The following is a 16,007-nucleotide window of genomic DNA, read 5'->3' on the forward strand; positions in this document are numbered from 1 at the left end:
AACACTGGGGTAGGTTGCCATGTCCTCCAACAACTGAAAAATGAAGGGCCAAATATCATGCTTATTTTTGTTTATTTTTTCCACATTTTCTCCAAAAAATGCTGGTGGGCGTTGAAGGAGACTGTGTCATGGTGCAAGTCCCTTACGAGCCTTTTCTCTCTGTACCTGCCACCAAGCGTTGGGGTGGAGCCAGCAGGTTGTCACCGCTCAGTCTTCACTCCACTGCTCTCCTGCCAGACGCTCTTCTGTTGCTGCTTTCTAGGTTTCCCAACCCACTGATTATTTTGCATTTTGGATGATTTCTCTCCCAGCTGCCTTCATTTGCATTTTGCCTAAATCAAATCTCATTGTGATAATTTCTCTTCCTATTTCTAACCTCTTTAGATCCATCTGTGTTATTTCTCTGTCCGTCAATGATGTCTGCAGCACCCCCTAATTTGGCACCAACCAAAAATGTTATTAAATGTGTACGGCTTGTTCCTAGTCATTAATGAAGATGCTAAATAAAGCTAGAGCTAACAGCTACTTTGGAGCCTTCCTTTAGCTGCATCCCCCACCCGATCCCCACAGACTCTGAGCTGTTTTTCATCTCTGGTTCTTGTTTATTAAAGTTCAGGCTTTTCAATCATACTGTTCTAGTTCCTTCCAGTGCCAACCAGAGCTCTTGTCACAGGAATGTTTCAAGGATGCTGTTTTATATGCTTTATTAAGCTCCAGAGGTACAATAGCTACAGAAGTCATTGAATCAAGAATTTTAATTAACAGTAAAACTTATAGTTTCATATGCCGGAGGAAATTTTTCACCTTTTAAAAACTCTTTTGCAAGGCAAACACATTTGATTACCCTTTATCTTCTCCTATTTATTCTTTAGAGCTTTTTATGTAAATCTGCTAGTTAATTCTCTTTGAATTTAAAGGTGCATAAACCATTATGCGCTGGTGAAGAACACAGGCTATGAAAATGAAATGGCCCTTGTCATGAGAAACTTATTATCTGCTAGAGCAGGCTAGATTCATGTATAATGAAGAAGGACTCTATCCAGATGATGTGGCATTAAATTGCTTGAAAGCTTCAAACTGACTCTTAGGGCTGCAAAAATAGAAGTATGGGTTAGGGTATTAGGATAAAGCCTAATGCAGAAGGAAATTTTTGAGCTGAAAACTCAAAAGGTGAAAAGGATTTGCATTGGCAAGGAAGAAGGGGAAGATAGGGAAACATTTGAGCAACAATGGCACCCCACTCCAGTACTCTTGCCTGGAAAATCCCGTGGACAGAGGAGCCTGGTGGGCTGTAGTCCATGGGGTTGCGAAGAGTCGGACACGACTGAGTGACTTCACTTTCACTTTTCACTTTCATGCATTGGAGAAGGAAATGGCAACCCACTCCAGTGTTCTTGCCTGGAGAATCCCAGGGACGGGAGAGCCTGGTGGGCTGCCGTCTGTGGGGTCACACAGGGTCAGACACAATTGAAGCAACCTAGCAGCAGCAGCAGCAGCAGCAGCAGAGAGAAGGACTTCTCAGGTGGTGCTAGTGGTAAAGAACCTAACTTTCAAAGGGAGATATAAGAGAGGTAGATTTGATCCCTGGGTTGGGCTTCTCTTGTGGCTCAGCTGGTAAAGAATCTGCCTGCAATGTGGGAGACCTGGGTTCAATCTCTGGGTTGGGAAGATCCCCTGGAGAAGGGAAAGGTACCCAGTCCAGTATTCTGGCCTGGAGAATTCCATGGGCTTGTCCATGGGATTGAAAAGAGTCAGGCACAACTGAGAGACTTTCACTTCACTCACTTTGGGAAGATCCCCTGGAGAAGGGCATGGCAACCCACTCTAGTATTTTTGCCTGGAAAACTTCCACGGACTCAGGAGCCTGGCAGGCTGCTGACCAAAGTGTCACAGAGTCTGACATGACAGAAGTGACCTAGCACAGCATAGCACTGAGAGAGAGAAATGATTGTGACATACTGCGTCGAGTCCCTGAGTAGTAGAACATCGGTCTGATTGGAGAAAAAACTGGCGTGGTGCGTTGCAGATGTACGGCATCTCTCACCGGACTGTATGGCATCTCTCACCAGATGTGTCTGAGGCATCTTAAAACCAGTGTGCCTTGAATCAAAGTTGTTACTCCATCTTCTCCCCGAAACCACTTCTCTCCTAGTTTTGCCCGTCAGAAATCTGGATGTCTTCCATGATTTCTCTAGCTCCCCAATCATCCCTCACCCAATATTTTAGCCCATCTCTTTAGGTTCTGCTGCACAGTTGTATCTGCATGCTTCTCATTTTTGCCACTCTCTAGTCTCAGCCTGGACTACTGCAAAAACCCCACACACGTGTCTTCCTCCTCCAGCAGTTGCCCTTCTCCATACCACAGCCACACAGAACTTACTGAAAATGAAACCACTCTCTAACAAGAAAAGAAAATATTTGAGTGACTGAGCGGTCCCTTTGAAGTGAAATCCAACCTTGTTATCATGACATAGATAGCCTGGTACGGTCAGGCTATTACATACCAGTGCTTTTTCCACGCCATGTGGGTGCACTTCAATATGATTCTAATTAACCACTCACATTGGCTTCAGATACACAAGGAAAGACACCACTTTGCTGGCAAAGGTCCGTCTAGTCGAAGCTATGGTTTTTCCAGTAGTCGTGTATGGTGAGAGCTGGACCTTAAAGAAGGCTGAGCACCAAAGAGTTGATGCTTTTGAATTGTAGTGCTGGAGAAGACTCTTGAGAGTCCCTTGAACAGCAAGGGGATCAAACCAGTCAATCCTAAAAAAATCAATCCTGAGTATTCATTGGAGGGACTGATGCTAAAACTGAAGCCCCAATACTTTGGCCATCTGATGCAAAGAGCTGACTCATTGGAAAAGACCTTGATGCTGGGAAAGATCGAGGGCAGGAGGAGAAGCGGGGGCAGAGGATGAGATGGTTGGATGGCATCACTGACTCAATGGACGTGAGTTTGAGCAAACTCTGGGAGATAGTGAAGGACAGGGAAGCCTGATGTGCTGCAGTCCGTGGGGTCACAAAGGGTCAGACATGACTTAGTAACTTATTCAAAAAACAACGCAAGGGAAAGCCCCTCCGTATGGGCACCCCTACTTCATATGCCAGCCACAAGCAGGAGTCTCCAGGCCCCTCATACCTACAGATTCAGGAGTTCCCACAATTCCCTCAGGTTTAATAATTTGCTAGAACAACTCACAGAACTAGAGAAAGCGCTATACTTACTCTTACAGTTTTATCATAAAGGGTACAAATCAGAACCAACCAAATGGAATAGACACACAGTGGGAGGTCTGGGAGGATTCCTCATGCGGAGCTTCCTCGCCTCTCCCCATGAAGTCAGGGGCCTCACTTTGCCTGCCTATCTGTGGGTTTACCAGCCAGGGAGTTCCTCTGAACCTCAGCATCCAGAGCTTTTACTGGAGTTTCATTACAAAGGCTGGGTTGATTAAATCCTTGGCCATGTTACCAAGCTCGATCTCCAGTCCCCTTCTCCTCCCAAAGTGCCAGCACTCTAATCATATGTTTGATCTTTCTGGTGACCAGCCCCAATCCTGAAGCTATCCAGTGGTCTGTACTGAGTCATCTAATTAATGCAGTAAAGTCACTTCTATCATTTAGGAAATTCCAACAGATTTTGAAGCTCTCTGCCAGGAACCACTGGGGACAGGTATATCTTTATTGTATCACAATACTTCTCAGATCTCATCTTACACCACTCTTGCACCCCACCCACCAGACATGCTGGTCTTCTCTTAACTCCTGGACTGTGCCAACTCCTTTCCTCTCCCTGAGACAATTCCTTCTTCCCTGTTTCAGTCCTGCCCTATCTCCCCCAGCCTAAGAATATATGTCCAGTACAATGGACATGAACTTGGGCAAACTTTGGGAGATGGTGAGGGACAGGGAGGCCTGGCAAGCTGCAGTCCATGGGGTCGCAAAGAGTCGGACACCACTGGGTGACTGAACAACAACAACAAGATTATCTGATTAGAAAGCCTTTGCCTGTCTCAATGTCATCCTTTTATCTCCCCATACTTATCTGCTTCATGGGACTAATTCCAATCTGAAATGATTTGATTTATGTTTATGCCTCCATAAAATGTAAACTCCTTGATGACACAGCCTTGATTGTCTTGTTCCTTCTTTATCTTCTAGCACATACCAACATTCAGTAAATATTTATCAAACTAAAGCAAGTGGGAAAGTGGGAAAGATAATAATCAGGCCAGTTGAAGCTATTTGATTGCTAAGAAGAAGTGTTTAGGCTTGATGAGAAAAGTGATATGGTGAAGTTGTCAGATCAGAAGCAAGAGAATGATAGATATTTGGGGAGAATGAGTATGTGAAGTGTGATCACAGTTTATCAGATGTATTGTGGAAGGGAAAGGACTAGAGGCAGGGGGCCCTTCCAGGAGCCCAGGTAAACTGATGGAAGTGGGAACAAGGGTGGTGGAGTACGAATGGAGTCAACGGGGGAAACTGAGGTTTTTAAGAAAGATGCCCTTGACATTTTTTCTTTTTAGGTTTAACTTTTTATTTTGAAATAATTTCAAACTGACAAAAAAGTTGCAAAAACATTATGAAGGACTCCTGTGTACCTGTCACCCAGATTCACTCATTGTTAATATGTTGCTTCATTTGCTTTATTATTCTTTCTTTGTGTGTAGAGTATGCATTCTTTTGTGTTATTTTTTCATGAATCCTTTGCAAGTAAGCTATCAACTTCATGCCTCTTCATCCCTAAACACTTCAGTGTGCATTTCCTAATGGGAAAGACATTTCACAGTGACACAATGCTTGTACCAACGCCAGGGAATTTAATGTTGATACAGTACTGTATCCAGGGTCCTAGCCCAGGAACCAGCTCAAGATCCTGCATAACAGTGAGTTGACCTGTCCCTTTAGTCCCTTTTATTTGGAATAGTTCCTTGGTCTTTGAAGGTAGACATTTTTGAAGTATGCAGGCCAATTATTTTGCAGAATACTCCTCATTTTTGGTTTGCTCAAGTTTCCTCATAACTTCACTCAGATTGGGCACTTGGGGCAGGAATGCTACATTAATGATCTTGTGTCCTAGCATCAGACAAGAGGCCCATGATATCACTTTGTCATATTATTCATGGTATGAACATAAATCGCTTAGCTAAGGTAGTGTCCACCCTGTTTCTCCAAGGTAAGATTACTATGTTTCCATTGGTAATTAATGAGTAATTTATGCTGAGATCCTATGAGCCGATGTAATATGTTTTTTATTTTAATCAACCTTTTGATTTTAGTAATTTTAGCACACCTTGGTGAGTCTTGCCTGAATCAGTTATTGCCAAGGCACCTGCAAAATGGTGATTTTTCTAGCTCCATTATTTTTTCTACATTTGTTGGTTGACATTTTACTTCTTAATTATTTATTGTGGGTTCATGGGTTCTTATTTTATTAATCCATTCCTGTTAGTATTCATCTTAACGCACCCACATTATTCATCAGAGTACCCCAGTGTGTTCAATGGGAGCACTGCAGATGGGCTCCTGGGTCCTTTTGACAGGTCCCCATCGTATTTTGGAGCAATTCCTTAATTTCTCCTGTAACAAAATATACCAAGTTCCTCTTGTGCTTTTCCTGCCTTTGTCCTGGCACCAGCCATTACACCGAAGAGTTCTGATTCCTTTTCATTGGGGAATGTATTTAAAAACCAAGATCTGGGAGTGAGGTATATCTGTGGTGACTGGACTGTCATTGTTTTCCAGGTCCTTTCTTCCCTGAAGTTTTGACTCATTGAGTGAGAGAGATCTAGGTTAGGAGACTGAACAGTGGTCACCTCACAGACCAAAATCATCCAAAACCCAAACTGGAAAGATTCACAGAAGGCAAACGAGTGTACCAAGGTGCTGGTGCTAAGTCTGACTCTTTGCGACCGCATGGACTGCAGTCCACCAGGCTTCTCTGTCCATGGGATTCTCTAGCCAAGAATCCTGGAGTGGGTTTCCATGCCCTCCTCCAGGGGATCTTCCCAACCCAGGGATGGAACCCACGTCTCTTATGTCACCTTGATGGCAGGCGAGTTCTTTACCATTGAGCTACCAGAGAAGTCTACCAAGAGGACCGCCCAAGCCATCTTAAAAATGTGTCTTAAAAATATGTCTTACACAAATATATTCTTTGTGTAAGAATTTAAGTACTGGAGGAATAAAAGAAAACATGACTCACCCCTGCAGTCTTTACGCTTTGTCAGCAAACACTTTTTAAATGCTAAAACTGGTTTTTCAACGTTCACCGGCTTCTGAAACTTCCCCAGGCTTACGTGAGGGCCAGACGGCAGGTGGGGACTTGTTCTGTCAAAGCTGCCATTTGCCAGGTGGTGAAGGCTGATGCCAGGCCTTCTTGGGGACTTTCTGGGCCCTTCTTACAGATTGTCAGTGTTATCTGGAGGGAAATCAATACTGACCCGGTATCAACTGTGGGGAAAGCACCGAACGTCCTTCACTGTTTGAATAGCGCAGTGTTGTCATCTGAACTGGGGGAGATGAGATTCAGACTTGGAGACAGAGATAAAGTCTGTTTCGAATGAGCCTTCGGGTCCCTGAAGAGTGGCGGCCACAGCGTCTTTCCCTGTTTGACCCCCTTGATAAAATGACTCCTTTCTCAGACAGGATGCCATTACTCACAAAAGACTCACACACACACACACTCTAATCTAAAACTTGCCAGTTCAAAGCTGACATGTTGGCCCTGGTTTCTTTTTCACTGCTGACTGGAAATGAAGGTGTATTACAAATACAAGTTGGAATTACCTGGGGGTGTGTTTTGAGACCACCTGGTAGACGTTCCCTTTTGGAATTGTAAGCAGTCGCACAATTAAATTAGGGGACGGAACAGCCACACGGGTGTCTAGTCAGAAGCAAGCATCTGCAGTTCCTGTGCAGCCAGTGATGCCAGTCTCAGCAGGGAACTCTGCTCAATGTTATGTGGCCACCTGGATGGCGGGGGTGGTGGAGTTTGGGGGAGAATGGATACGTGTATATGTATGGCTAAGTCCCTTTGCTGTCCACCTGAAACTATCGCACTGTTCAGCGACTGTACTCCCATACAAAATGAAAAGTTAAAAAAAATGATTCTGGTCTTAGATCTGTTGACTGGGCCAAGCCCAGTGCTGTTCACACTTGGCCTTCATCTTATTACCCAGAGCAAATGAGGTGGGCCTTAAAAGACAGGTTCCCCTACTGCCATTTAGAGGATTAGACTCAAGAATTTATTTTCAATATAAAAGGAGATTGGGAGAAAAGTAGTTCTGATTCAGCAGGTTCTTCCTAATCTGCTTCAGTGGAGCTTTTGAGATTGATTATTCAAGTCCCAGAGAACATGCAAAGGCTGAGCTTATGGACTAATATCACATAATTGATCACAGGATCAATTTCCATTTCTACAGTCTCAGCAGGGACCCGGTTAGGGACATTATCTATGATGGAGTGACGTGATAAAGGTACAGGACCCAGGGTGGGTTTCAGCGAGGGCACTGTCCCTGTGCTTGAGTTGGGACAGGTTGATCAGTGCTCATAAGAATAGAGATCAAAGAAGCGTGGTATAAAGATGCATCACTGACTGTCTTGCTAGATGAGTATTACTGCCTCATCATTTTTTCCTAACATGGGGCTGGTGGCAGAAGCTGATTGTTTTGATTCAGGCATATAGAAACTTAAAAATACTTTGTTACCCTCATATTACAGAAGAAAAACTTGATTATTTTAAAAATGTAGAAAATACAACAAACAAAGAAAAAAGTTAAAAGTCATCCACTGCCCCACTTTCTAGGGAGAACAGCTATAAATAGATTGACATATACTTTAACGTTTTTCTACGCTTAAATACATATTTTTATCAAGAATCCATTCATTCCTGCATTCATGCTCTTTCGTGTCTGACTCTTTGCGACCCTGTGGACTGCAGCCCACCCGGCTCCTCTGTCCATGGGATTCTCTAGGCAAGAACACTGGAGTGGGGCACCATTTCCTCCTGCAGGGGATCTTCCTGACCTGGGGGCCAAACCCGTGTCTCCTGCATCTCCTGCACTGGTAGGTGGATTCTTTACCTGTGAGCCACCAGGGAAGCCCAATCAATGCATTCATCACTCTATCACGTACTTTGTCTTTCACTTAACTACTTTCCAGCTCACCTCTCCATGTCAATACTGCAGTATCCTTTTTTTTTGGTCAGTTTTTTAAAAAGATTTTTTTGGTGTGGACCATTTTTAAAGTCTTTATTGAATTTGTTACAATATTGCTTCTATTTTATGTTTGGGTTTTTATTTTTGGCCCTGAGGCATGGGGATTCTTAGTTCACCTGCCAGGGATCAAACCCACACCCCCTGCATTAGAAGGTGAAGTTTTAACCACTGGACCACCAGGGAAGTCCCTTTTTGCTAGTTTGAAATACAAAACCAACAGATGCTCTTGTTAAAAATTTCTGAGTATAGAATAGAAAGTATTTCTCCTACCTTCCAGTCTTCCTTCCTTCCTGTAACCCTAAGACTGTGTACTTCATGTTTCTCTCCAGAAAATTTCTATGGACACACACACAAATAGTATTCAATTAATGAATGTATCACAAGGTAGTAAGTAAAATCCTGTTATGTGGAAAATCAGGGTTTTTCCAAGTTCAGTGAACATCTTTGTGATTAAGCATTTGCACACAGCCGTGATTATTTCCCTGAGATAAACTCCAGAAAACAAATCGCACCATTTTAGTACGTCTGATATGTGCAGTGCATTTGCCTTTCATTTGATTTATGCCAGTTTCTCACTGTCATCCATAAGCAACTTTGACTTTTTAAAAATCTTTAAAAGTATAACACATATAGAAAAGAGCCCAAGTCATGGGTTAAACCTGCCCTGTCCAATATGGTCAGCACCAGCCACACGTGGCAGCTGAAGTGTGTAACACTAGAAATGTGGATGGTCCAAACTGAGGTATGCTGGAAGTGTAAAATACCCAGTTTCGAAGAACTGGTCCAGAAAAAAGTCCTGGGAAATATTTCGTTAATGATTTTATGCTAATAATATATTGAATGACATTTTGGATGTAGTCTGTTTAGTAAAGATATATGAGTAAAATTGATTTCACTGGTCTAATTTCACTGTTTTAGTGCAGTTACTAGGGAAATGCAAGTCACACGTGTGGCTTGCACTGTATGTGTCGTGGACAGCACAGAGTAGGACCCCGTACAGACCCTCAGATAATAAACCCGCCACCGAGGGATGCACTCCTGATAGGCTCTCTTCCTCTCCCGCTCCTCCCGCCCTACGCCCACCTGTGCCTCAGTTACAGCCAGCGCTCTTAGAACTAATGTAGCCCCCTTCACCACCACCAATCCTCTGTCGGGTTCAGGTCAGTCGCTCAGTCATATCCGACTCTTGGCGACCCCATGGACTGCAGCATGCCAGGCTTTCCTGTCCATAACCAACTCCCGGAGCTTGCTCAAAACTCATGTCCGTCGAGTCGGTGATGCCATCCAACCATCTCATCCTCTGTCATCCCTCTCCTCCTGCCTTCAATCTTTTCCTCTGTCAGGAATGATCAGTAAACACGTGGTGAATGCCCACTTTTGAAGGTAATGGGGTACTAAGACTGTAATCTACCAGAACCGACCAGGAGTACAAGCTCTAAGTTGCATCATTTTTAATTGATTGGTGAGAAAGTGTATGTATTTCGACTTCAGAAATTGCTGCTGGAGTCAACATCATGTTTCTGCTGAAATGTGCACATAGAGAATGGGCAGACGGAATATGCAGGCTTGACGGACAGTTCATTGACGGAAGGCTGCCATCTCTTATCAGCCCTCCGCTTTCACTTCCTTACTTATTAATTGTACCAGACACACCCTTGGTGCACACACCTTTTCATCAAACATGAATGCTGTTCCCATATTGGCTTCCACACCCAACCTGAAGTGTGGAAACAAAATGCAGAGAAGTAGGAAGAAAAAAACCCTAGGGATTAGCGTGTGACTCTTGCTTCCTTTCTGTCCTATTGTTGGCTTATGTCTTGTTCTTTGAGTCACTTTTTCATTGGACTCAATTTTAGAGTAAAAAATAAATAAAAGATTTTTCAAAGTACATCATAAAGTATTTGGGCTCGATTGTATGCTCAATTATTTGGAATGTGGCCAAAATCCTTGCTTCATTCCATTGCTTCACTCAGAGTAGCTTCTGTAGGGAAGGTCTCCAAGGTGAGAGAAATTAAAGAAACATCTCTGCTGCAACTTGTCCTCATTTTCACTCTTTTGTTGTTGTTATATCATGCTTAATTTTATAAGAATAATGTTTCTAGCCCTTTAGAGCTCTCCACTTAGTTTTTATAAAATTGCATTTTAATAAATTCAAGAGTCAACATAACCTTTTAACAAGAAAAATGAGACTTCTCTTTCAAAGATTCCCTCTCCCCTGAACTTGAAGGATAAGGGAAATATCTTGTTGAAATGAATGTGAACTAAGAACGGTAAGAGCTCCATCTTTGTTCCGTGATTAAACTTACTAGATGAACTTGAATACATATCTTCTAAGCCTTAATTTTGCCATCTGTGAACTGGGGACAGAGTGTTCCCCCTTCTTCCTATGTTCAGATGGGTTTGCAATAAAAGCAATACATTGGATGAAAAAGTAATAAATTATTCCCCAGGCTGCAGTGATCTTGACATTTGCAATTCCTTCCTGACTCGATTCTGTGATTATAAGTAATGAATGCTTTCACTCTTTCCAACCACTGTGTTTCAACACACTGGTAAAATTTAAAGACCTCTTTCTTATCACAGTAAGCCAAGCTATAATTTTCACCTTACACAGACTTCTAAGCACCTTTTTTTCCTATTTGTATTCAAAGCTGAGCATATCCTTCTTAAGGTCTTTCTACTTTCCCTCTTTGTCCCATTACCAAAGTGTTAAGCAAATTTTTAAAGTTATAAGTTAAACAAGATTGAATCACCTTCCACCAGCACTGGGTAAGCCAGAGACACACACACATACAAAACTCCATAAATCCTTTTCTGATTAAAAGAACTGTTAAAACTTTGAGAATAAAGCAGTTCTCTCTCTTCTCATCATTAGGAAGAAACCAATGTCTGTGCAATGACAGATTCCTAATGAAAGCATGACTCAGTACTGAATAATACAGTATAAAACATTATTACCTCTTTTTAAAAGGCTTATACACGATATACATTTATTTTTATTTTCAGATTATAGTTGACCCCTGAACAACTCAGATGTTAAGCCACCTATAATTTTTCGTTGCCTTTTCCTATCTGTGGTTCCTTTACATCCTCAGAGTCAACCAACCTCAAACCATGAAGTACTATAGCATTTCCTATTGAAAGATATCTGTGTATAAGTGGACCTGTGCAATTCAAACCCATGTTGTTCGAGGGTCAGCTGCAATTTTCCTATCAAAAATGCTACTTCCTGACTTAATTTGCCATTCTCAAAGTTTTGAAAGCATTATCAAATAAAAGCAAAACAGAGTATAAGCTGAAAAAATTTATAGATCTCTCTGGCCCATGGCTATAGCTGTTTCATTAACAGTTTCAGCTGAAATACTTCCTCAGATAGCTCACCTACAACCTCCGGACCCTGACACTGTCTCCCATCATGAGGTCAACAGCTGATCCCCCATGTGTGCCTGAGCCCCGCCCCATCTGTGGGTTTGGCAGAATCTGCTGGACTCTGACGTGTCTGCTTCTCTGGGCACCAGAGTCTCTCTTGGGATTCCAGTGAGTGCCGCCTGCCTCTCCACATGGGATGCTGCCAAGCAGACCAGATTCCTCAAAGAGCCAAGTCCCCTCCTTCCTGTCTGTGACACACTGTTAGAGCAGTCCTCAGACAATATTATTTGTGCCTTGGCATTTTGCAGAGATTTGGTCAAGCAGCTCTTTGGGTTTTTACTTACTGACTTCCTCTTCTCTGGTGTGTTGGGCAGGAAGCCCATTGAAGAGAAGGACGAAGGACAGAGAGAGTCAGGCCAAGAACTAATCCCCTTCTATACTCAGGGTTGCCCCTTTCCTTGAGGATGAATGTCTCTTTTCTGGACATGAATGATCTCCCAGTGGGCTTCAGTAGTCCCCACCAGAACTTTCTTCTGGCTTCCTTACTGGTTCACTCAACAAGCCGGAACCTCCTACAGTGGGCACATCCTAATTCCCTCGTGGCTCAGTCAATAAAGAATCTGCCTGCAATGCAGGAAACCTGGGTTCAGTCCCTGGGTGGAGAAGATCCCCTGGAGGAGGGCATGGCAACCCACTCCAGTATTCTTGCCTGGAGAATCCCACGCACAGAGGAGCCTGGCGGGCTGCAGTCCATAAGGTCTCACAGAGTTAAACATGACTGAAGTGACTTAGCACACATGCAAGGATGAGCTAAGATGCCTACTAAGTGAGGATGTGTTTCTGTTTGGGTGAAAACCACCCCAAACCAACCCCCGGGGATTGAACTTGAGGTTGAGAGACTGTGAGCTGAGGATGGGAGCAAGTCTGCCAGTGGTGAGGATGGAAGTGGGGGTGGGAGTAGGCAGGGGGTGGGGGAAATTGGGGAACTTTCAGGAAACACCGGGGTGCTTGATCCCTTCACTCAGGTCTGCCTTCTCCCTGCAGAATGACATCTTCGAGTGGTCGAGGGACCACCGAGTCCATCACAAGTACTCGGAGACGGACGCTGACCCACACAATGCCCGCCGGGGCTTCTTCTTCTCCCACATCGGCTGGCTGTTTGTCCGCAAGCATCGGGACGTCATTGAGAAGGGGAGGAAGCTTGACGTCACCGACTTGCTGGCTGACCCTGTGGTCCGGTTCCAGAGAAAGTAAGTGAGCAATCACCATTGATGTCCCTGAGGGACAGGACCCAGAGTCAGAGCCCAGTGGGGTGTAATAATATCCCCAGGCAGTTCCCCTGCAGATTGGATCTTCTTAGGGTCGCTCTCTGTTGATTCATTCCCTTTTGATCATGATGTTTTTCTCTGTTCACACATTTGTTTTGAATTTGACCTTGATTTTGAAATGGAGTTCCTGTAAGCCCACTTGTCGTTTCTTTCCGACCCATCTGCGTGACTGATTTCATGGAATGTTTCTGTTGTTTTCCTCACTCGCTCGTCCATGTTTCCCTGGGCTGGCGAGGAGGGCAGAGAGGATTTGCTTTATTTTAGTGACACACTGGACTCCAGCGGGACTGGCCTCCCTCGAGGTCCCCTGCTGTGTGCTCCGGGAATTCTCCCCTCCCCCACTCCTGGAAATGGTAACACCGGAAGGTTTCTGTGCAGAGAAAACATGCCCGGGTAACAAAGAGCCTCAGAGTGCTTGTGTGCACGCATGGTGTCAGCTGAGCGGTTTCAGCCCATCAGCGTTTACAGGGTGAATCTCCTTTCAGCAACCCGCCGGTGATAGCCTGCCTGTCACTGTGCGGCAAGTGGGGAGCATCCAAGGTTCACATTTCCACTAGGAAGCCGGCTTGGAGATCCGCAGAGTTGGCAACAATGTGTTCATGTTAGTTGCTCCGTCATGTCCGACTCTGCGCCCCTGTGGACTGCAGCCCACGAGGCTCCTCTGTGCATGGGATTCTCCAGAATACTGGAGTGGGTTGCCATTGCCCTCTCCAGGGGATCTACCTGACCCAGAGATCGAACCCAGGTCTCAGGCACTGTAGGCAGATTCTTTACCATCTGAGCCACCAGGGAAGCTCATGTTGGTTTAAATCAGCAGAGTTGGCCACGATGAGAGCACTTATAAATAGATTCCTTGCCCCCAAAACAATGGATTTATGTGCACAGAGAGATGATTTGAGGACGGCATTCTAGTGAGATCCTTGAGTTGGTATGGTGGACAAATGGTCCCTGGATACCATCTCCACTGACAGGCAGGAATCATTTGAAGCGTTCTCTCAAACAGAATCTCCTGATAATGGAAATGGAGTCTGTACCTTTGACGCAAAGTTCCTTTCGTGAGAGGAAGTATGGCTTAGAAATGTGCCCCTTTGATCCTTAGCCTCTCTTCTCACATCGAAGATGGTGGTGAGAAAAGGGAGGGTGGAAGAGAGATTGCACAGGCCTGCACTTGAGCACCTCCACAGCCTTGCAAAAGAGTTTGCTCTCAGGGCTCAGTTTTGGCTGTAAGATGGGGGTAACAGTAGTACCTGTCTCTTACAGCTTTTGTGAGGACATAATGAAAACAAAAAGGATGGGAAATGCCTGGCACATAGTATAGATTCATGATGACTCACGCCCTAGGCAGGAGCTACTCCAGTCCACCCCCTGCTTTCTTTTTTTTAAGGTGTACTGGGTCTTTGCTGTGGTGGGCTCAGGAATTGTGATGCCTGAGATTAGTTGCCAGCATGTGGGACGACCTTAGTTCCCCAACCAGGGATCAGACATTTTGTCCCCAGCATTAGAAGGAGGATTCTTAATCACAGGACCACCAGGGAAGTCTGCGAACCTTCGCTTCTGTTGGCTTCATCACAGGCTGTTCTTTGTCTCCTCCATACAGTTCTTTCAGGAGGATGCAACAAGTTATCGATAGCCAAAAGTTTTATAGCAGAAAATAATAAGATGCTTGCAATTAAATGACTTCTTGATTCTAATTTTTTTATCATGAGGGTAAAATAGAACAATCTGCAGAATTCGGAGAAGTAGAAAGAAAATCACCCACCGTTCTAACACGTAAACACAACCGCAGTTTAGATTCTATAATATCTTCTACATTTATGCATACATTTGACATATTTTTACATGATGAAAGTCATACTGCTTATGTAATTTTATGTCTTGCCTTTTAACTTCAGATTATGTTAGGCACCATTATCAAAGGCTGCATGGGTTCACTGAGTGTCAGAGTTTATTTAACCATCACTCCGCGACAGGATATGTATGTCGTTTCCAATTTTGTGATATAAATGATGTTGCTATACAATTAGTAATGCTTTGGGACAATCAGACCTTAGATTAATTTGAAGAGCTCAGATGAGAAGGCAGAGGATCTTCTATTTTATTCATGAGAAGCAAGCCGAGTATAATAGTGTGGTTTCTCTGAGCATAAAAATAGAAAATTTTTTTCAAGTTTTCCCTTTTAAACAATGTGGTAATATGATTCATTAGGTGTATACTCGTGGTACATATGTCCAAAGACTATCTCTAAAGGCAGGCAGAAGAACAAAGACTGTTTCAGCATGTTCCCTGAATAGATGTCTGAGAACATCTATCATTACCAGTTCAGTGACCGAAGGATTGCAGTATCAGAAATCATTCATTCACAGTATCATTTCATGTATCATTGAGCTCCTGCTGGAAGTCAGAGCCGAGGATACAGTCTTAAAGATTGGTCTCAGTTCCCCCAGAGTTTGCAGACTAGCAGGGAACCCACAAATTAACTTACAGATAATTATATTCTACAGGGAGGAGACTGATATATAATAGGGTAGAGTAAGGCACCATGGGAACACAGAGAGGGGTCTCCTAGCCCACCCTGCAGGCTGGAAGGAACTAACTCCCAAGCCACGACCTGAAGGATGAAAAGTTAGATAAGGATGGGGGCAAGAATATTTATTATGCCTGTCACTTCATAGACATCTATCGAGCCCTTGAGTTTGGGAGCTTTTTACAAATCAGTTAACCCATGCCTTCCATTTTCCCTATGAGAAAACAAATAAACAAAATGTAAATAGAAAGTTGGGAATAGAAGTACTGTCAGTCTGTTGCACTACTATAACAAAAATACTGATGACCAGGTGGCTTACGCAACAGACACTTACTTCTCACAGTTTTGGAGGCTGGGAAGCCCAAGATCAAGGCACTGGAAGATTTGGTGTCTGGTGAGAGCCTGCTTCCTGGTTCCTAGATAGTTGTCTTCTTGTATTCTCACAGGGCAGAAGGGGCAAGAGAGCTCTCTGGGGTCTCCCTCATAAGAGCCCTAATTCTCTTCATGAGGGCTTCTCTTTTGTGACTTACTCACCTCCCGAAGCCCTTCATTACCTTGAGGATT

At 43.9% G+C, this 16,007-nt stretch overlaps 1 protein-coding gene across 2 annotated transcripts in view; it reads left to right on the forward strand.

Annotated features, from left to right (window-relative positions):
- The window catches only part of SCD5 (stearoyl-CoA desaturase 5), a 175,896-nt gene that overhangs the window by 117,133 nt on the left and 42,756 nt on the right, over positions 1-16,007 (forward strand). For both annotated transcript variants that reach the window (XM_086405120.1, XM_086405121.1), the window contains exon 3: positions 12,636-12,841. In XM_086405120.1, coding sequence (XP_086261246.1) covers positions 12,636-12,841 — 206 coding nt within the window. The remainder of the gene's footprint in view (positions 1-12,635; positions 12,842-16,007) is intronic.

This window comes from Bos grunniens, chromosome 6 (assembly GCF_055505025.1).
Source record: "Bos grunniens cultivar Pamir isolate PY7600 chromosome 6, Bosgru_T2T1.0, whole genome shotgun sequence".
Classification (NCBI taxonomy): Eukaryota; Metazoa; Chordata; class Mammalia; order Artiodactyla; family Bovidae; genus Bos; species Bos grunniens.